Raw genomic sequence first — 22725 nt, 5'->3', positions numbered from 1 at the left:
TTCGCAATCCCTTGCAAGAGATAACCAAGATCTCAGCTCACTCATAGACGAGCAGTGGGTTTTAAGCCTATAGCCCCCTAACAATTTGCCCTTCATATCGAGTTTTAAATCTATATGTTTTTTTGTGGCTATATTGTTTATTAAAAGAAAAATAAGTTATATTTTAGTAAGAAAAAAACTAGAGAAAAGGCCAGAAACAGGAATTATAGTCTTTGACTATTGAAATCGTACCTTACTAAACCCTCAAACTGATTTTAAAATTGAGAGATTAGCCAACATGTCGTACGGTGTAGGACATGTCTGAGCCCGAGTACCGCGCCAAGGTTTCTCAAGTAGCCCGGGACCTAAAACTCTCCTACCTGAGCCGTATGGGCAATATTGCCCATATGGCTCAGGTAGGAGAGTGTTAGGTCCCAGGCTACTTGAGAAACCTTGGCGCGGTGCTCGGGCTCAGACATGTCCTACAAAAATGATGCTGGGAACCCCACATTTTCTTGTGACTGAAATCCACTCCAGTCTGCATAAGGACTAAGAGCAGGTGCAGCCCTAGATTGAGTGGATTGGCCAGGGACACTTCCAGTAGGCATCATAGGGGCAATCACTGCAGGCACATTTTAAAATGATGGGGCATACAATTGGGAAGGGTTATTTGCAGACATCAATGGATATAATCCAGTACTTGAACATATAATAGGAATTGTGCCTCTCTTTGAGATCTACAGATAACACACGTTACTAGTTTCAGAATTTCTGTGCCTGCAAACACACTCCCACCCCCCATAAAGGTTTTCCCTTTCTTATTTTGAAACCGTTCTATTTTTTTTTTAAACTAAAAAAAAGAGTTTTCCTTTTGTCTTTTGGGAAGCTTTTCTTAGAGTCAGAACAGAAGCCTTTTCAAGAATTTTCTCCAAATCTTTCCCAAATAGCAGGTCACCATAGAAGGGAATACTACAAAGTCTAGATTTACAGCCCATATCCCTAGACCATGGTTTTAGCCACAATGCTCTAATAGCGCTATTGGCTAATGCAGTGGTTCTGGCGGTGAGCCTTACCGAGTCCACTGTAGTGTCAGGCAGGAAGTCAACCGCTTTTAGAAGCATGGGAAAGGATTCTGCAAAGCTTTCATAAGGTGTATTAAATTTCAGAAGGGAGTCTAAATGTAGCAACCAGGATTGCAGGAGATTGCTGGTCAGAGGGCGACTTCCACCTTAACCAGCACACCAGTATTTATGACCAATCCTGGGAAGCTTGTACCAGACGTCATCGGACCGGCATTCACCCAGGACGGCCCCATTAGGACCCACCAGAGCAGAGAATTGTGGGCAGCCAATAGGATCCGTAAGAAAATCCATTTGAGTATCCGAATTCCGCGTCCCACCCCCTCTACTGGCAGACATGAGAGATGGGCTCCGGATGTCCGCAAGCAACCTCTGTTGCTGCTTCTTTTTCATCGAACCCCGTACCAAGGGACAGGGACTCCTCCTGCTCGTCCGCCTGGCAGGCACAGGAAGACACTGCGGATTGCCATTTTTTTTTAACCTTCCTGTCCCTGCCTTGTAGGAGGAGGAGGATAATCTCATAGCAAGGTGCCATCAGGAAGGAGAGGGGGAAATTATTATTATTATTTTTTTTTTTTTTTTTATTGGTCTGTTTTTCTGTACATAGGCGAGATTCTCTAGCAGCAGCCTACCTGTAATTTTTTGTCTTTTTCCATCAGACCAGGAGCAGACAGACTCCTTATCTCTGCTCTCTGACATTATAAACACTCATTATTGCTCAGTTCTTACCTTACTGATAAGAATGTGGCTTAAATAAGTGTTTGACCTCTCAGTAATTTAGAGATGAGGTTGATCATCTTTTCACGCAGCTAGAAAAGTTAACTCTTTGTGACAGAACAGCTCAATATTTTTAATAAAAGGTCAACTGAAAAAGTTATTGTTAACCAAAAATGAGTAACATACAATCATTAAAGAAATTGCCTCTGAAGGTATACATAGCCTTTAAAGGGCTTGTCTCACTTCAGCAAATGGCATTAGAGGAATACAAGGCACTTACTAATGATTGTTGTTATCCATATTGCTTCCTTTGCTGGCTGAATTCATTTTTCCATCACATTATACGCTGCTTGATTCCATGGTTACAACCACCCTGCAATCCACCAGTGGTGGCCGTGCTTGCACACTATAGGAAAAAGCGCCGGCCTCTTTGGTGTCGGGGACTATGACAGCACACATAGGCTGTTGGTAGTTATGTTGCTTTATTCGAAAGCATGGATACAGCGCTACAAGCGACACGTGTTTCGGCTCGAATCCGAGCCTTTGTCAAGCATAACATGCATTGATACACAGACATTTAAATAGTGCGCCCTTCCTGACGTTCAGGCGTGTTGACGTCACATTGCCATGGTAACTTCTGTATACAAAACATCAAATCTCAGCAGAAGACATAGTATATGCAATGTTACAACAAATAACATTATAGCCAATGATCGCAATACTGAATCGATATTATTACTATCTGCATCAAGAAAAGAAACAAAGAAATAAACTGGCAAAACATGGAATACATGAACAAGCCACATTTTAAACAAGAAAAATTTCTTATATAAATAATAATTATATAAACCTATAAATGCTGCTATAAAAACAACCATAGAATGCCCAGTAGAAATATAAATACTTTATTAGATCATCAATGGATCACAAAAATTCATAAAATATTTTTTACACAGATTTGCTATGGAGAATAATCAGCAAAACAGACTGGATGCAATTGTCCCCCCCGTCGGTGCCTCAAACACCCGCCAAGCAGATGAAATACATGTCAGTGTAATATGCAGTGAGGTGATTCACCAGTAGAAAATATCAGTGAACATCCACTACAAGTGTCTGTGATATTCAACTCACTGCACAACCCAGGGGAAGATTATTGTATGAAAAAATGCAGCCCAAAAATAATGATACAATGGAGCACAGAGTCATTACCCTGAGACATTTATCTCGTACAGGCTACATTCGGATCAAGGAATTCCAAATCTTGTTATTTTTTATATAATTTTCTCTGTGACTGGATGGATATAAATATGCAAAAAAAAAAAAAGGGAATATTTATATCCATCCAGTGGATATACACTTAGATCTTTAAGAAAAAAGAGGAGTGTAGCAGCTCTCACCTGCCCTTCCTTTGATTGTGAGCACGGACAGCCCGTGTCAGGTGTGGGCGGCAATAGAAGAAAGAAGTTGAGAAAATCCAGCTCCACTTAAATAAAGGAATAGGCGTTTATTCAGCTTGCGGTTAAAAACTCATCCACGGATTACAAAATAGCAGTCTTGTCTAAGCTTTTCGGGCTACTAGAAACAATTCCAGCCCTTCTACACTTAGATCTTTGTTTCAGTTGTTTCTGTGATGTAGTGAAATATAATTACACGCACTTCATACGTTTCAAAGGCTTTTATCGACAATTACATTACATTTATGCAAAAAGTCAGTATTTGCAGTGTTGGCCCTTCTTTTTCAGGACCTCTGCAATTCGACTGGGCATGCTCTCAATCAACTTCTGGGCCAATTCCTGACTGATAGCAACCCATTATTTCATAATCACTTCTTGGAGTTTGTCAGAATCAGTGGGTTTTTGTTTGTCCACCCGCCTCTTGAGGATTGACCACAAGTTCTCAATGGGATTAAGATCTGGGGAGTTTCCAGGCCATGGACCCAAAATGTCAACGTTTTGGTCCCCGAGCCACTTAGTTATCACTTTTGCCTTATGGCACTGTGCTCCATCGTGCTGGAAAATGCTTTGTTCTTCACCAAACTGTTGTTGGATTGTTGGAAGTTGCTGTTGGAGGGTGTTTTGGTACCATTCTTTATTTATGGCTGTGTTTTGGGGCAAAATTGTGAGTGAGCCCACTCCCTTGGATGAGAAGCAACCCCACACATGAATGGTCTCAGGATGCTTTACTGTTGGCATGACACAGGACTGATGGTAGCGCTCACCTTTTCTTCTCCGGACAAGCCTTTTTCCTGATGCCCCAAACAGTCTGAAAGAGGCTTCATCAGAGAATATGACTTTGCCCCAGTCCTCAGCAGTCCATTCACCATATTTTCTGCAGAAGATCAATCTGTCCCTAATGTTTTTTTGGAGAGAAGTGGCTTCTTTGCTGCCCTTCTTGCAAAAGTCTTTGCCTCACTGTGCGTGCAGATGCGCTCACACCTGCCTGCTGCCATTCCTGAGCAAGCTCTGCACTGGTGGCACTCCGATCCCGCAGCTGAATCCTCTTTAGGAGACGATCCTGGCGCTTGCTGGACTTTCTTGGACGCCCTGAAGCCTTCTTAACAAGAATTGAACCTCTTTCCTTGAAGTTCTTGATGATCCTATAAATTGTTGATTGAGGTGCCACAATATCCTTGCCTGTGAAGCCATTTTTATGCAACCCAATGATGGCTGCACGCGTTTCTTTGCAGGTCACCATGGTTAACAATGGAAGAACAATGATTTCAAGCATCACCCTCCTTTTAACAGGTCAAGTCTGCCATTTTCACCCAATCAGCCTGACATAATGATCTCCAGCCTTGTGCTAGTCAACATTCTCACCCGAGTTAACAAGACGATTACTGAAATGATCTCAGCAGGTCCTTTAATGACAGCAATGAAATGCAGTGGAAAGTTTTTTTTGGGATTAAGTTAATTTTCATGGCAAAGAAGGACTATGTAATTCATCTGATCACTGTCACGACCTTTGGTCATGGTCGTGACTTCTTGTGACCGCAGGCAGTTGCCTGCGGTCTAGGTGTGGTTGCCGCTGGCAACATTGGATATGTGGCAGCAGCGCTGCCTGAGCTGTGTTAGGCAGCTTGCTGCGGTAGGAATGCGGTTGCACCTGGCAACCTCTCCTTTAGGTGTGCCTTTTATTGGTGGGCACAGTGTGTTTGTTGTGTGTGGACACTGTTCCTTTTAGTTGGTGTTTTCCCTTCTCTTCTGTGGTGTAGGAAGGGTTAACTCCCTTCCCAGTGTGTGTGAGTCACTGGGTGTGTCTGGCCGTTGGGTGTGGCCACTTGGCCTATAAAACCTTTGTTACCTTGTCTGATGTTATGTTTATGTGTATGTGGTTGCTGGCTTGTTGCACCTTATGGTTCCCTGGTTCCGTGTGATGTATGGTGTGTGCTGTTGTCTTTTCTGTTGTTGTAGACAGACAGCACTTTTGCATGGGTTCCAGGCGGTGTGTTTGTGGCAGGTAGGTGAGGTTGTAGTTCCACATACCTGCCACTGCCATAAGTGGTATTGGATTCCCCTTATTACCAGCTTGGCCTTTCAAGGCTCCTGTTCCTCCGTGTTCTGGAGGAACAGGTAGTCTATCCAGCTCCTAGCCTAGGGACCTGCGGAGGGATAGTAGGGACCCGAGGTTCCTGCGCATGGGTCCTCCTACCCTAAAGGTCGGCCCATGCAGGTTAGGAGTTAGGGTCAGATCAGGGAGACTTTAGGAGGTGACCTGCTCCCTGATCCTGTGGTCCTGGCCTTGCAGCGACCCAACATCTACGGGTACCGCACGGCTGGGGGTTTCCCCCACCGCCAGCCGTGACAATCACTCTTCATAACATTCTGGAGTATATGCAAATTGCTTTTATAAAAACTTAAGCAGCAACTTTTCCAATATTTATGTAATTCTCAAAACTTTTGCCCATGACTGTACACTGAACGCATGTATACTTGCAGCTCAGCTGATCCTCACTAGTTTTGTGGCTACGTATGGCATATGCTATGGGAATTCTCCTTGTGCACAATCAGAACGTAACCATAAGCTCCCACTGCCGTGACATATGTTGAACTTTTTAATTTTTTTATTAATAGGCTGGCTGTTAGGGGTTGCAGAGAAGAACATAGCACTGTTCTTAGAAGAAAGCAGCTATGTCCACAGGTAGACCCACGGTCAGTCTGGAACTCACAGCATCAATGGTCACAGTCACATTGACGTGTCTCATGGACCATTCAAGCTAATCAGAAACTGATTTTAATAGAACTGAGCTGTAATACCAGAAACAGTCAATGGCAGATTTTGCGCTGTTTTCAGAAGAAGGCAGCCATGTTTTTCTAATTCTGTAATACAGATTAAAAAAACTAAACTGTAGTCAGGTATTCTTTTAACTACAGAGGCATCTTACAAAGAAACTTATACCCCCTTTAAATCTTTTAACCACTTAAGTGGCTTAACTTTTTTCCTCTAAGTTTTTCATTTTTGTTCCTTTTTTCTGGTGTTACATGGGGCTTTATTTTTGTCATTTTTTATTTTAGCATTTTTTGTACCCAGTAAACCTGAAAAGTTTTTTTCACTTCCCCCCCCCCCATCATATTTGTTAAAATTATATGCTCCCTTTTCTTAAGGCCTGTTTCACACAAAAGGATACGGATCATATAACTCGCTCATATGAAATAGGCCTGTCATTTTGATATAGTGGATGGGTTATGTTTGCCGGGGGAGGGGCTAGAAGCTGTGGTGTGGCTTATTTTTGTTTTAAATGTTATGCATTGTGTTCCCCTTATAAGGCTGACATATTGGCCCCAGTTAAAAGCCCCAAGCCACATTGTACAGAGCTGATCTGGGCCTGCTAAGTCCCAGCAGCTCATGGAGACATACAGGCCCCTGGCAAGAGGTTAACATGTGAGCCCATAAGCAATGTATGGAACTGTACAAGGCTTTGCCTTGAGTGTAGGAGAGATTTTATGTTTACGCTGAATGTAAACCAGAAAAGCAATATGAATAAAACCAAATACTGTACATAATTCATATACAAATGAAATGAGCACCAACTAGGGCTGGGCGTTTTTGCCAAGATAAAAAACAAAACAAAAAACTGTAGTCTCTTCAGTTCCTGGTGCGGGCATCATGGACTGTAGAAACCCTGCACAGGGATTCTACAATCCACGATGCCCGCACCAGGAACTGAAGAGACTACACAGCCTGTGCGGATATAGCACTCCTAAAGGAAAAATTCTATGTGACAAAAAAAAATTCGTCAGACACTAAAAGGGAAAATTTATTGAATTTGATTCATCACCCAGCCCTAAACACCAACATAACCTGAGTCGGGCCAACAAGCCAAAATAGATACCATTCACTAGTATGAAAATATTTTATTTAAGGCACTGAGTTTCTTAATATTCCTTGCTACTGTTTCAGCGGTATTTGGGAGCATCTTCAGTCGTGACTGCTCATGAAGACAAATATTAAATAAATAGCGAGATGTCCTCTCTGGAGTCTCCGTCACTCTGTTACAGGATCAGGTATAATATAGTTACTCAGAGCTCATTTACTAAATAGTTTCTTGTATTTTCCATATACAGCATTAGTTATAATTACTAGCACGTCAGCTGATCCTTCTTCTGGTAAAACCTTCACTTCTTGTACTGAAGCTTCCTTGTACAGCCAGCTGTCGGAAATATGAAGGACAGGTTAAAATGAAAGGTGGAATCTAATTGGTTTCTATGGGCAACTAAGCCCGTTCTGCTTTACATCAGTTTGATAAATTACCCCAAAAGTTTTCCAGATAGGTCTAAAGGTGAACAATAAAGCCACTATACATCCCGTGTATTCCATTGGTTTTTACATAATTATATCCAAGGCAGCTATGCCGATTTCTATTAAACTATTTGCTTCCTCACCGTATCACTAACACTTCCAATAATACATTGGGCATTGATCTTCAATTACAAATTATGTTTCTCGCTCATATCATTGGGGGACACAGGACCATGGGTATAGCTTGCTGCTGCCACTAGGAGGCGACACTAGGCTGAAAGCTGTTTGCTCCTCCCCTGCAGGCTATACCCCCTCCAGCCTGGAGAGAGCATATCAGTTTTTAGCTTAGTGTCGTAGGAGGCAGACCTCCCTGCTTTGCAGGGTGGCACTATGATTTTTTATTTTATTTTATTTTTAATTTTTTCCAGAATCCGGATGGGGGGTCCAGGGTCGCTTGTGTCCCTGCATCCCCGGGAGGCGGGCCGGTGTACCTTGTTCACCGCCTTGCCACCCCAAGAAGGAAAAGCGGACCAGGGCAGCCTCGCTCCCCTGCTTCCCCCCAGCTACAGGACCACCCTCTCTTCAGCCCTCTTCTGCCCGGACCCCTGTCGCCTGGTGCCAGCGGTCGTAGGGTGGTCCTGCTGGTGTTGCATCTGAGGGTGAAGTCCACAGTTGAAGATAGGTAAGTGACTCCCCCTCTCAGTCAGCAGTCATTCTCTCCCAGGCCCCCACTCTCGGTGTAATGGCGTGCCGGACATCCCACAGCACCAGTGCCCCCTAAGCCCCCCCCCCCACGTGTGCGTTCCGCCGGCACCTGTCAGCCTCAGGCTTAACCGCTGTCCGCTCCGTCTCCCTCCGTTCTTTCGCCGCTGCATCGCACACAGCAATGGGTTTCAGTGCGATCGCAGCCGGCACTCGTGTTGCGCAGGGCAGATGCGCCATTCGCGGCGCGCCGGGACCCTCGTTAGCCGCACGGCCGGTGTCGGGGTCTCCCTCTCTGCGGGCAGCCATATTATCGGGGACATTAGGCACGCTGGCCGCGGCTGCGGTCACGTGCACAGGGGTGGGCTGCGCTTGAGTCCTTACTTCAATTAGCCTGCCGCTCCCGGGCTGTTAGTGGGCGTGACTTATTCTCCCGCCCTGCTGAAACTTCCTCTTCCTCCCGGCGCAGCGTGGTGGACACAGGACCTTGGCTCTCGCTCCGCTCTGGTAGGAGATAGATACCCCGTCCAGCAGGAGATCTAACCATGTCTGACCCGGCCACTGACCCCCCTCAGGCAACCTGTAAGACCACTCACTATGCCTGTTCCGTGTGTTCAGCTAAATTCCCTCGGGGCCAGTCACTATCACTGTTGTCGGCTTGTCAGAAGCCTGCGCAGAGCAATCCCCCTAGAACACTGCAGCCTACAGAAGCCTTAGATCACCCTGTTCAGGGGGAACCAGACTGGGCAAGGTCTCTGTCACGGGCAGTGGAGGACCTCTCTAAGATCTCCCATTCCACCCTTTCTCTGCTGGGTCGTTTGGTAGAGAAATCGCCACCGGTGCAATCCGCGCAACCGCGTTGCACACAAACCAGAGGCAGACCTCCTAGTAAGCGCCCCAGAGCAGGTAACCGTTCCTCCTCTGACGCCTCAGCATCCCCCCCCTGCTCCTGGATCCCAGTCACAGGCGTCCTCCCTGTTAGGCGACGCACTGTCAGAGGGTGAGCTTGGGGATTCGGATGCGGATATGGATCTGGAGCACTCTTCTCAGATTGCTTCCATGGTGGATAGCCTGATTTCGGCGATAAGGGACACCTTCCGGGTTCAGGAGGATCTTCCCTCCACTAGTCAACAAGGGGTGTCGTTTCTGCGTGCAAAACAGACTCCTAAGGCATTCCCGTTGCACGAAGATTTTTCTATTGTGGTTAACAAGGCTTGGGACCAGCCGGGTTTGCGTTTTGTTATCCCAAAACGCCTAGACCTTCTCTACCCCTTTCCACACGAGGCCGTAGAACAATGGTCCTCCCCACCGAAGGTGGACCCGCCGGTGGCTCGCTTGGCGAAATCTACGACCATTCCGGTTGCGGATGGTTCTTCCCTCCAGGATCCGGTGGACCGTCGCGTAGAGTCGCTCTCCAAGTCCATCTTTACGGCGAGCGGTTTGGCGCTGCGTCCGATTTTCGCATCCGCCTGGGTAGCCAAGGCGGTTTCGGAGTGGTCCCTCCGGTTGAGCCAGGACGTTTTATCCAACCTCCAGCCCGCTGAACTAGAGTTGTCTGCGCTCCAGATCTCCCATGCGGGGAAATATCTCTGCGAAGCGGCACTGGACGCTGGGGCAATGGTGGCCCGTGCCTCGGCTCTCACCACTTCGGTTCGCCGGGAGTTATGGCTCAAGGCTTGGAAGGCTGATTCTTCCTCTAAACGTTCTCTTTTAAAGCTTCTGTTTTCTGGGGCTCGGCTTTTTGGGCCGAAACTGGATGTGATAATCTCAGAAGCTATGGGTGGGAAAAGCACCCATCTGCCCCAACCCAAAGCGAAGCGGCCTTTTCAGTCCAGGTCCGCGTCTTCACGCTTCCAGTCCTTTCGCCGTTTCTCGGGCACCCGTTCAGTTCCCACCTCCGCGGCGGGACCGTCCAACCAGGATCGGCGGAAAGGTCCGTCTTTTAAGCCCCAGCAGGCCTGGCGTCCGCGGGCCCAGCAACCTCGCACAGCGCCAAGTAAGCAGCCTTCCGCATGAAGGTTTGTCCCCACCCTCGCAGGTGGGGGGGCGTCTTCTCCTGTTCCAGGACATTTGGCACGCCCACATTCCGGACGCATGGGCGCTCGAGGTAGTTTCTTCAGGCTACAAAATAGAATTCAGATCCCTTCCCCCCAACCGTTTTTTCCTTTCCCAGCCTCCCAGGGATCCCGTCCGGGCCGCGGCTTTCTTGAACGCCGTCCAGTCCCTACTTCTGCGGGGGGTGATTTCTCCGGTACCTCCCCAAGAAAGAGGGCGATGTGAGACCGGTGCTGGACCTCAAACTTCTGAACCGTTCTCTACGGGTTCAGAGGTTCAGAATGGAATCTCTTCGTTCTGTTGTGGCCTCATTGGTGCAGCGGGAGCAGATGGCGTCTTTGGACGTGCAAGATGCGTATCTTCACATACCTATCGCTACCATGCACCAACGTTTCCTCCGATTCGCCATCCAGTCGGATCACTTCCAGTTCGTCGCTCTGCCATTCGGTCTGGCGACGGCCCCGCGTGTGTTCACGAAGGTTCTGGCACCCCTTCTGGGGATTCTGCGGTCCAGGGGCATTACCCTTCTCCCATACCTGGACGACATCTTAGTCAAGGCCCCTTCAGCGTCGCAATGCGCAGACAGTCTTTGGATTACGATGAGCACGCTCACTCGCTTCGGGTGGATTCTCAATCGAGGGAAGTCTTGCCTGTCTCCGACCACTCGGATCAGGTTCCTGGGTATGACTCTGGATTCCGAGGCTGCCGTGGTGTATCTCCCTCTGGACAAGAGTTCAGGCATTCAGAATGCAGTGGATCTGCTCACCCGGCGTCGCAAGGTATCGATTCGCGACTGCATGCGAGTTCTGGGGCTGATGGTGGCCTCATTAGAGGCGGTACCGTTCGCCCAGTTCCACACCAGGGAGTTTCAGCAGCTCATCCTGTCCTCCTGGGACAAGTCCCGGGATTCACTGGACCGCAGGATCTCGCTGTCTCAGCCCGTTCGCGAGGCTCTCGCCTGGTGGATGGTTCCGGACCACCTGTCGTCGGGGAAGTCGTTCCTGCCGGTGTCATGGTCGGTGATTACGACAGACGCCAGCCTCCGCGGTTGGGGAGGGGTCTTCGGTACTCGGACAGCCCAAGGAGTCTGGTCTCTGTCGGAGTCCAAACTACCCATCAATATCCTGGAGCTCCGGGCCATCTACCTCTCCCTTTGCCATTGGACCACCGAGTTGCGGGGCCGTCCGGTAAGGATACAGTCGGACAACGCGACAGCGGTTGCCTACATCAATCACCAGGGGGGGACGCGCAGCGGAACGGTGATGGACGAGGCCGCGAGGATTCTGCAGTGGGCGGAGGCCCATGTCCCAGTGATCTCGGCGATCTTCATCCCGGGCGTGGACAATTGGACGGCGGATTTCCTCAGCCGAACTACGGTGGACTCGGAGTGGGCTCTCCACCCGGAGGTGTTCGAGGACCTTTGTCTCCGGTGGGGTCGCCCGGAAGTGGATCTAATGGCATCTCGGTTGAACCACAAACTCCCGTGCTTCCTGTCTCGCGCAAGGGACCCGATGGCCTACGGCGTAGACGCACTCGTGGCACCGTGGGACGACTTCAGTTTTCTGTATGTGTTCCCGCCGCTGCCGCTCCTACCGCGGATTCTTCGCAGAGTCAGGATGGAGGGTGTTCAAACGCTCCTGATTGCCCCGGATTGGCCGCGCCGAGCTTGGTACTCGGAGCTCGTCCTGCTCCTGGGGGACGCGCCGTGGCCTCTTCCACTCAGGCCAAACCTGCTCTCACAGGGCCCAGTCTTCCACCAGGCTTTACATACGCTGCGTTTGACGGCGTGGCTATTGAAACCTTCCTGCTGAAGAAAAGGGGTTTCTCGGATGCGGTCGTTCGCACGATGATTAGGGCTCGGAAGCCCTCCTCCACGAAGATCTACTATCGAACGTGGAAGTCGTTCCTGAAATTCTGTGAGGACAGGGACCTCCCCTCTAGGAAGTTTTCCCTCCCTACGGTGTTGGCCTTTCTTCAGGCGGGTTTGGAGCTGGGTCTGGCCCCGAGTTCGTTGAAAGGACAGGTTTCGGCCCTTTCCATATTCTTCCAGCGTACGCTGGCGGTGTTGGGCCCGGTCAAGACCTTCATGCAGGGTGTTGCGCACACCGCGGTTCCGTATCGGCCACCGTTGCATTCCTGGGACCTGAATCTGGTGCTGGTGGCACTTCAGTCCGAGCCGTTTGAACCCCTGCGAGAAGTCTCCCTCCGCATATTGTCATGGAAAGTCGCATTCCTAGTTGCCATTACGTCCATACGTCGGGTGTCGGAGCTGGCGGCGCTGTCGTGCAAGGAGCCCTTCTTGGTGTTCCATCAGGATAAGGTGGTGCTCTGGACGGTGCCGTCGTTTCTGCCGAAGGTGGTGTCGGCGTTCCATGTCAATGAGGACATTGTCCTCCCTTCGCTTTGCCCTAAGCCTTCCCATCCTAGGGAAGTGGCGCTTCATCGTTTGGATGTGGTGCGGGCCTTACGGATCTACCTGGCCGCGGTGGCCTCCTTTAGGCGAGCGGACTCCCTGTTCCTGGTTCCGGAGGGTCCTCGTAAAGGTTTGGCGGCATCCAAGGTGGCGATTGCTCGGTGGATTAGATTGGCCATCCACGAGGCCTACCGCTCCAAGGGCAGGATTCCTCCACCTGGTATCACGGCTCACTCGACCAGGGCGGTCGGGGCTTCTTGGGCACACTTTCACCACGCTTCGGCGTCTCAACTGTGTAAGGCAGCAACTTGGTCTTCGTTGCACACCTTCACCAAGTTTTACAAAGTGCATTCGTTCGCATCTGCGGATGCTGCTCTTGGCCGTAGGATCTTACAAGCCGCAGTGTAGTGTCTCGCCTGTGGGATGTGGCGTCAGTGGTTTCCCACCCCGGGGACTGCTTTAGGACGTCCCATGGTCCTGTGTCCCCCAATGATATGAGCGAGAAAACGAGATTTTTGTGAACTCACCTTGTAAAATCTCTTTCTCGCTTTATTCATTGGGGGACACAGGACCATGGGTATAGCTTGCTGCTGCCACTAGGAGGCGACACTAGGCTGAAAGCTGTTTGCTCCTCCCCTGCAGGCTATACCCCCTCCAGCCTGGAGAGAGCATATCAGTTTGTGCTTCAGCAGTAGGAGAAACATACCGAAACAAAACAAAAACAGGGAGACCATAGTCCAACAAAACAACCGAACCGGACCCCAGTCCCAACCGGCAACTTGGACCACTGGTCTCAGTAGAAACCAACAACAATGGGTGGGTGCTGTGTCCCCCAATGAATAAAGCGAGAAAGAGATTTTACAAGGTGAGTTCACAAAAATCTCGTTTTTGCATTCTGCAAGGATATATTTAAAGGCTATGGACACCTTTGCAAAATTAAGCAATTTTTTTAAATAAATAGTTGTCATAAAAAACGTCCTTCCATTTTACTTTGCCAGACTGTGTCCTTCACCTAGCTGCTGATTCTGACATAAATCTGTATCTGCTCTGCATTCTGATATCTCCCTCTGGTTTCCCCCTTCCTCTCAGTATAAGACCTGATGCACACGACAGTGTCCTTATTTAGGTGCAATCCCATTTTTCTCACTGCAACACTGGAAAAGACTAGTCCGTGTGCTGTCCGTTTTCTTTTTATGGACCAATAGAAATGAATGAGTCTGTGGCCTATCTGCAAAAATACAGATTGGGCATGGATGCAAAATATGGTCGTGTCGTGTGCATGAGGCACACTCTTACTAGGCCATGTGAGATCACTTTAATCACTCACATGGCCTAGGTGCAGCTCAGTCCCATTCAAGTGAATGGGGCAGAACTGCAATATCAAGCACAGCTGCCATACAATGTACAGGGCTGATCCGCAGGGGTACCAGGAGTCAGACCCATGCCGAACAACAGAGAAACAGCAGAACACAGTCATAAAGATAGCTAATGCAGAATTGTGCATAAAGAATGAAAGTTATTAAAACAGACATGTCAAGAAAGCTGACTAAGTCCTCTTTAAATGGGTTCTCTGGGAATTAAGAAAATGAAAATACATAAATATTACTTAATTATTAATATATTCCCAAATACCTTTCATTAGTGATAATAGCTCATTTTGTCTAGGGAGCAATCATTAGGAGAAATAAAAAGGCAGTTGTCCTATTCGCACACACAAAATCTGTCCTAATCACACAGGAGGACAAGTTACTTCACAACACTGAGCTTAAGAGCTGCCTCATCCACCTCTGCTACTTGTCAGGGATTATAATCCTGAATACAGTTTATAAGATCTTCAGCTTAATCTCTGTAGGAATGGAGTTCATGAGGAGACATGAAGTGCACTTAGTGCAGAGAGGATGGACAGGACAGACTGTGGTAATGAAGACTGCATACAAGTGCTGCCACTTATTATCCACATCCCCACCTTCCTCTGTACGTTGTGTCTCCTCATGAACTCCATTGCTACAGAAATTTAGCTGAAGATCATATTAAACTGTATTCAGGATCATAATCCCTGACAAGCAGAGCAGAGAGGAGGATGAGGCAGCTCTTTAGCTCAGTGTTGTGAAGTAACTTGTCCTGCTGTGTGATTAGGACAGGTTTTGTGTGCACTAATAGGACGGCAGCCATTTTATTTCTCCTAATGAATGCTCCCTAGACAAAACAAGTCATTATAACTAATGAAGGGTATTTGGGAATATATTTATAATAAGGTAATATTTAAGTATTTTCAGTTATTTTATTAATTCCCAGAAAAACCCTTTAAGACCCCATTCAAATATGACAGACAAGCTGTGGAAGCTTTAACGCTATATTTCTAACAAGCTTCTAATCTATAAAATGCAAGAATGTGATAAACAATGCAGGGTTTGTAGAGCTAAAGTACAATAAAAAATATAAATAAAAAAGTGAATATGGTGCTAAATTATGTGACATGATTAAATAATGCTGTACCGGCAGTGACTGGGACTGTATAACATACCTTAACTGAGGACTTTCCAGGTTTACTCTAATTGTCATTATAATTCTCCCTGTATTTGTCATCACTGTGCTTTCTATGGATTCTTTCAGATTGTCCAAGCCATAACCAAGAAGAGCAGACACAGGTATAGCTGCATTATCGGAGTCATATCTAATGCACACAAAAAGAGAAAAATGTTAAAAATTTGCAAAAACCATATACAATAAATTAAATAAAAACTATTGTATATTCACTGCACACATGTGTGGGAAGTGGTAAAAGTCTCCGTACAGTATTAGAATTAGGGATGAGCAAATCGACTTCGCATGAAACAACCAAAGTCTATTCGCATAAAACTTTGTTCAAATACTGTACGGAGCAGTAAGTTATTTCTTCGTGAAGTCTCTTGAGACTTCGCATAATAACTTGATAAATTAATTTGTACTTTAAAAAAACATTTCCCGAACTCTGGTTCGGTTCCAAAGTACCACTTAGAACCAAACCAGTGTTCAGGAAATGTTTTTTTAAAGTACAAATTAATTTACAAAGTTATTATGCGAAGTCTCGCGAGAATTCACAAAGTAGTAACTTCGGCTCATCGGAGCCAATACATTCTAATGGAACAAAATTTTATGCAAATCGACTTTGGATATTTAATCTGAAGTCGATTCGCTAATCCCTAATTAGAATGTATGGGCTCTAATGAGCCGAAGTAAGTTATTCACGAACTCGCACGTGAGGTACTAGTCGGAACTGAAGCTGAGTTCGGTCTCAAGTTTTAAAGTGGTTTTCCACTTAAAAAAATAAACTACTAAAGTTATTCAACAAAATCACGCACGACTTTGTGAATAACTTACTTCGGCTCACAGGAGCCAATACATACTAATACTGTACGGAGACAAATTATTCCGAAGGTTTGAACAAAGCAACCTCATTTAAGCATCCGAAGCTCGCTTCGCTGAATTCTATTAATTTTCATTAGACATACACTAAAACATTTTATAAAAAGAGAGAAAAAAAATTTGCATATGATGTAGTGAGGAGCTGGAAAAAAAAATTCCAAATGGAGTGGAATTGGAATAAAAACACAATTTTGCCACAATATTTTTAAAAACTTTTTAGTCACCCTAGGCGACTATAACTGCCAATCATTAGACTAACAGTTGTGTTTTGTGATGGGTATATCACACCACATTATACACCATTTACTATACACTAATACAGTGCTGCCACCTGGTGGCCTGTATTGGTATATACCAGTGATGGGCATCAGAGCCTGTTTGAAGCTCTGAGACATCACAAGGATATTACAGCTTTGCTGGTCTCAGCCAAGGAATGCTATTACAGGAGCTAATTGCATGCATTCGCCCCAGGTCTCTGCTGTTTGAAGCAGCAGAAACCTAGCGGCTATGGTGCCCGCTGCAAGGGGTTAATGTTCCCCCACCGATCCTGATAGAGCACCGTGGTGATCCATTTACTCTCTAAGGGACTGCTGGAAATAACCAAGAGCTGTACTCTATCTTTAAAGTAGTTATTCTTTTTAAAACATTCAAGGTTAGAAAAAAAACTGGCCTGTGTGATCTTGGCATTACCATAAAAGGCAAATTCCAGACATAGTCGTTGGGTTTTCAAACAGGTGATCTGCGGAGTGCTGGGTGCCAGACTTTCACGATTTGATACTGATGACTTATCACAAGAATTGGTCATCACTAATTCCTGGGCAACCCCTTTAATTTGTTTTCTAGATTTTTATTGTCAAAATTTATTTAGACAGTTTTTATTTTTTCAATACCCTAATCATCAACAACAGTTATTAACGAAAGCTCTCAGATACAAGTACAGCTGTATATAAGCTCTATCCTTTAGATATGTCAACATCTAATCAGCGGGGGTCTGACACTTCTCGCTGCTTCCTGCGGCCCGGTGACGTCAAGACTATAGGTCACGCGGCCTGGGCTCAGCTCAGCCCCATTGAAGTAAATCACTAGCTTGCGGGAAGATGCGAGTGCCTCTGCCTTCTCAAACAGCTGATCGGCGGGGCTCCCGGCTGTCAGACTCCCGCTGATCAGATGTTGATTATCTATCCAAAGGATAAATCATCAGTAAGAAAAAGGAGGAAAACCCCTTTAAGGATCACACCATCATCATGAAGGATCTATGGCAGGCAAACCAGATCCCATTCAAAATGATCCCAACTCATCCCAATAGACTTACAATTAAGTCAGAGTGTAGGTGTTTTTTGTAACGCCAAGAGAAAAACTACAGACTACATACTTCTAGGCACCAGAAATACTGGAACCCCAGTGGAACAGAATGAAAAAGAATAATCTGAAAAGAGGCAACTTTTTTTGATCCATAACATATCAAGAATTTTTATTTTTTTATTTCATGTTCTTAGTGGCCATCAGTAAACTTACATTGGAACTAAATCAATTTTGTTATGCACCTCTATCATGGATTCCAGGAGCTTCTGAGGAACATTCAAGTTCTGCAGAACAGCAAGCACGCTTCTCTTCTGATTGTCAGCTTCTGGGTGGCTAATATCTCTTACATGAATTAATAAATCCTAATATGTAAAAAAAGACAACACAGAAAAAGTTCTTATCTAAATGAAGGTTAAAGCGAACCTGTCACATTGAATCCACATTGGTTATAGAGCAGGAGGAGCTGAGCAGACTGATATATAGTTTTATGGGAAAAGATTCTGTTAGCGATTGCTTTTCAATGGCTTCTGTTTAAAGATCCAACCCAAAAACAGAACCAATAATCCCAAAGAAAAGTGGGAGACACACATTTCAAGATAACACAATGATTTAAGAAATTTGAGTTAAGCGTTTGAGTGCTAAGGCTACTTTCACACCTGCGTTCGGAGCGGATTCGTCTGGTATCTGCACAGACGGATCCGCACCTATAATGCAAACGATGGTATCCGTTCAGAACGGATCGTCTGCATTATATTTCTGGGATCCGCACCTATAATGCAAACAATGGTATCCTTTCAGAACAGATCAGTCTGCATTATATTTCAGAAAAAAAATCTAAGTTTAATTGTTAGTCAGATGGATCCGTCCTGACTTTACATTGAAAGTCAATGGGGGACGGATCCGTTTGAAATTGCACCATATTGTGTCAACGTCAAACGGATCCGTCCCCATTGACTTACATTGTAAGTCTGGACGGATCCGTTTGGCTCCGCACGGCTAGGCGGAGACCAAAACGCTGCAAGCAGCGTTTGGGTGTCTGCCTCCTGAGCGGAACGGAGGCGAAACGGAGCCATACTGATGCATTCTGAGTGGATCCTTATCCACTCAGAATGCATTGGGGATGTACGGATCTGTTCGGGGACGCTTGTGAGAGCCTTCAAACGGAACTCACAAGCGGAACCCCGAATGCAAGTGTGAAAGTAGCCTAACCCTGCTACATCTGGTATGTATAACTTTTGTTTTATTCATTTAAACCTCTGGTCTTTCTATTCTTTGGAGTCAAGAAGGCTCTCTCTCTGTATGCATGTCAGCCACTGGACTAAACATAAAAAAATTACGTTATATACAGTTCCGTGGGAAACAAATTCATCAATCTACTCAGCTCTTTCTATTCTACAACATGCTGCTGGCAGATAGGACTGCATGGTAGGTTCCCTTTAACATAGTCATTTATTAGAATTGTTAATAACTATTGTTAAAGTCTAAAGCTGAAGCCACTTCTCTCCAAAAAAACCCCATCAGGGACAGATTGATCTTCTGCAGAAAATATGGTGAATGGACTGCTGAGGACTGGGGCAAAGTCATATTCTCCGATGAAGCCTCTTTCTGATTGTTTGGGGCATCAGGAAAAAGGCTTGTCCGGAGAAGAAAAGGTGAGCGCTACCATCAGTCCTGTGTCATGCCAACAATAAAGCATCCTGAGACCATTCATGTGTGGGGGTGCTTCTCATCCAAGGGAGTGGGCTCACTCACAGTTTTGCCCAAAAACACAGCCAGGAATAAAGAATGGTAGTAAAACACCCTCCAACAGCAACTTCTTCCAACAATCCAACAACAGTTTGGTGACGAACAATGCATTTTCCAGCACGATGGAGCACCGTGCCATAAGGCAAAAGTGATAACTAAGTGGCTCGGGGACCAAAACATTGACATTTTGGGTCCATGGCCTGGAAACTGCCCAGATCTTAATCCCATTGAGAACTTGTGGTCAATCCTCAAGAGGCGGGTGGACAAACAAAAACCCACTAATTCTGACAAACTCCAAGAAGTGATTATGAAATAATGGGTTGCTATCAGTCAGGAATTGGCCTAGAAGTTGATTGAGAGCATGCCCAGTCGAATTGCAGAGGTCCTGAAAAAGAAGGGCCGACACTGCAAATATTGACTCTTTGCATAAATGTCATGTAATTGTCGATAAAAGCCTTTGAAACGTATGAAGTGCGTGTAATTATATTTCACTACATCACAGAAACACCTGAAACAAAGATCTAAAAGCAGTTTAGCAGCAAACTTTGGGAAAACTAAGATTTGTGTCATTCTCAAAACTTTTGGCCACGACTGTACTTACCTGGCACACCTCTCCCTGCGCTGCTCCTGGTCCCCACAACGCCGCTGCAGTTTCTCCCCATGCGCGGATAAAAACATCTGATGGCGTTGGGGAAGGGGGTGTACGGGAGCAGCCAATGGCAGGCAGGGACGAGCCTCCCAAGCATCGTGGGTGACACTAGGGAGGCTCCTCAACACCAGATGTTTTCATCCACGCACAGGAAGCTGGGAGCCATGTAAGTATATTTATTGCGGGGGATATTTTATAGACTTGGATAACCCCTTTAAGATGATAATAAATAGAAGTATCGCCCAGAGTGTGGCCAATCATTTGTACAAACGATCCGACCAAGAACATGCCAGAAGAATCTGGCAGATCAAGTAAACAGCTTAAAAAAATACTACTTTGTGGGCTTCCACAAAGTGGCAAATGGTGCCAAACACTTACATTTTCAGCCAAGGAATGGAAAAAATCTGACAACCTCACATATTTGTCAGACAGCAGTTTGCCATCTCCTATTGAGAGCAATCATTGACCTATCATTTCAAAACATTTGTTGGCCAAAGTATTTTTTCTCTTTTTTACTTTCTCAAGACCCTTCACATCCATGGTACTGGTAGTGAGCATCAATGTACCTCAAACAGCTGATCGGTGGAGGTGCTAGGAGTCAGACCCTCACCGATCTATTAATGACCTATCCTGACTATAGGTCATCAATACTGTACTCCTGGAAAACCCCTTTAAAGGGTCTGTCCTCTTCATAAATACCATTTTATTAAAAGGATCAATGATAAGGGGCACCAAGTGGTTAGTAATCTGTGGGGAAATTCAGGAGCAAGTGAACAATTCTCTTGCACCATCACCACAAAAAAAAATGAAGCATATGCAGTTTCCACTGTAATGAGTTGATGTTTCGGATCTTTCCAGGGGAGAGACGCTTTTCGCAGCCTCTCTCCTCTGATTTATAGATTAGGACCCTGGGTGCTCCCACTTTAGTAACTCATAATAGTAATACTATAACATTCCAGGTGGCAGTAGTGCCCAACAGTATTTAGAGTTACAAAGCATGCATGGTCTCGGAGAGCAACATGTAGCTCCTGAACTACTGGTTGTAGAACACGGGTCTGTGAGTATAAGACTTACTGAATGGACAACATCCTCCAGAGTGGCAGAGAAAGAGTCTATCAGATTGTGAGGAAGTTGAGAAAGAAATCCAATAGTGTCTACATAAATCACTGGCATACGACAGGGAAGTAGTCCACCGTGTGCGGTGACATCAAGCGTGGCAAAGAGCTGGTCACGTGGCTGCAAACTTGCATCTCCTGTAAGTGATTTTATCAGTGTTGTTTTTCCTGCACATACAGGCACAAAGACATAAAAAAAAAATAAAAAAAATTATAAAGATTATATATATATATATATATATATATATAGATATATAGATATATATATAGATATATAGATATATATATATATATATATCTATCTCTCTATCACACACACACACACACACACACACACATAATTACACTTCACGTGTACAAAACCGGTGGTTCATGCCAGTGCAGGACAGAACAATTACTATACAAACCAGAGTTGGTGTAGCCCATTACAGAGATAATTGGAAACTCTCGTCGCCTACGCTGGGTCCTCAGCATTTTTCTCTTATTCTTCACCTTCTCCAAAGCTTTCTTAATCTTTAGTTCTCTTTCTTTTAAAAGCCTTTGCTGAACCTCCATGAAGGTTTCACCTTAATAGAAATAAGAAAAATATCACTTTAAAAAAACACAACCACAAAAAAATTAGAAAGAACAGATTCATTCTTATGGGAATCTTGATGCTAGTCTCATGGGAATGAACAGAGAAAGTGACTTCCTGTCCACACAAGATGCTGCGTCAGGACTCATGCATACGACCGTACCGACTCCGTACTTTTGTTCCGTAGCCCCGCAAAAAAGAGGTCCTATTCTTGTTAGCAATTGCAGACAAGATTAGGCATTTCTATCATGGGGCTGGCCATTCCGTTGTGCAAAATGTGGAACGTACGCAGACGGTATCTGTGTTTTGTGGACAGCAAAAATGGATACAGTTGCCTGAATGAGCCAAAGAATACATATTGAAGAAGTACGTCTTAAAATGGTTACATTAACCCTTTCTGGACAAAGCCTATTTTCAGTTTTTTGCCTGCCTGCCAAGAGCCATATTTTTTGTACTGGAATATGGGAAAAAAATTCTATGGGGGTGAAACTGAAAAAAAAAAAATTGCAATTCTACAAACGTTTTTTACTGCATTCTCTCTCGAAATATCATGGTGACCAAAAGAAAGCAAATTGGCATTTTTAATTTTTTTTCATTACAGCATTCACTACATAGGAAAAAATGTATGTATTTTAGTAGTTTAGACGCAGCGATGCCAGTTATTTTTATATTTTATTGCTTTCTTGTTTGAAAAAAATTTTACTACTGTAGTTTTTAGTCCCGTTAGGGGACTTGAACATGCGATCTTCTGACTGCTTGTGCCATAGACTACAATAGTATACTTTTACAGTCCATGGGATTTTTACAGGCTGCCCATCGGTGGCCGTGCCTCAGGTTTTTCAGGCAGCCCGCTATAACATGGCTTTATGGTTGGGGGATTAAATAACCACGATCAGAGTTATATATCCGATCTGATAATTGCATTATACACTTGAACTGCACCAATGACGTACAGTTATGTTGAGGTGCATTTAAGAGTTAAAGGGTTATTTTCATCTCAACACACATTGCACATCCACAGGATATGCCACAAATGTTTGGTACATGTGGGCTCTCCCCTAAGCCCATCAAATCTCACCCATCCCACTGGCTGGTGAATAGGGTTGGAGAGGTGGCCGGATTAAACTAAACAGTCAAGCTCATTGTGTTACGCTATTTCCATAACTCCTATAGAAGTGAATGGAAATGATAGAAACCGTGTAGCACAGTTAGCTCAGCCGTTTCTGTAACTTCAGCCACCCTCACAGACTGGA

The 22725-nt window shown here is 45.5% G+C and overlaps 1 protein-coding gene across 2 annotated transcripts in view; it reads right to left on the bottom strand.

Annotated features, from left to right (window-relative positions):
- Nucleotides 1-7022: 7022 nt before the first annotated feature.
- Nucleotides 7023-22725, bottom strand: part of GTPBP6 (GTP binding protein 6 (putative)) — a 40900-nt gene continuing 25197 nt past the window's right edge. Inside the window, exons 6-10 of one of the 2 annotated variants that reach the window (XM_044286897.1) lie at nucleotides 21306-21464; nucleotides 20858-21066; nucleotides 17602-17750; nucleotides 15206-15355; nucleotides 7023-7422 (exon numbers count right to left, since the gene is read on the bottom strand). In XM_044286897.1, coding sequence (XP_044142832.1) covers nucleotides 7299-7422; nucleotides 15206-15355; nucleotides 17602-17750; nucleotides 20858-21066; nucleotides 21306-21464 — 791 coding nt within the window. In that variant the 3' untranslated portion in view covers nucleotides 7023-7298. Of the gene's footprint in view, nucleotides 7423-15205; nucleotides 15356-17601; nucleotides 17751-20857; nucleotides 21067-21305; nucleotides 21465-22725 lie in introns of those variants that run through there. The other variant, XM_044286898.1, reaches the window with a different exon arrangement.

The sequence above is a fragment of the Bufo gargarizans genome, chromosome 3 (assembly GCF_014858855.1).
Source record: "Bufo gargarizans isolate SCDJY-AF-19 chromosome 3, ASM1485885v1, whole genome shotgun sequence".
NCBI classification, from domain to species: Eukaryota; Metazoa; Chordata; class Amphibia; order Anura; family Bufonidae; genus Bufo; species Bufo gargarizans.
Note: the sequence above shows the minus strand (reverse complement) of the source record. Positions and strands in the feature narration are given on the sequence as shown.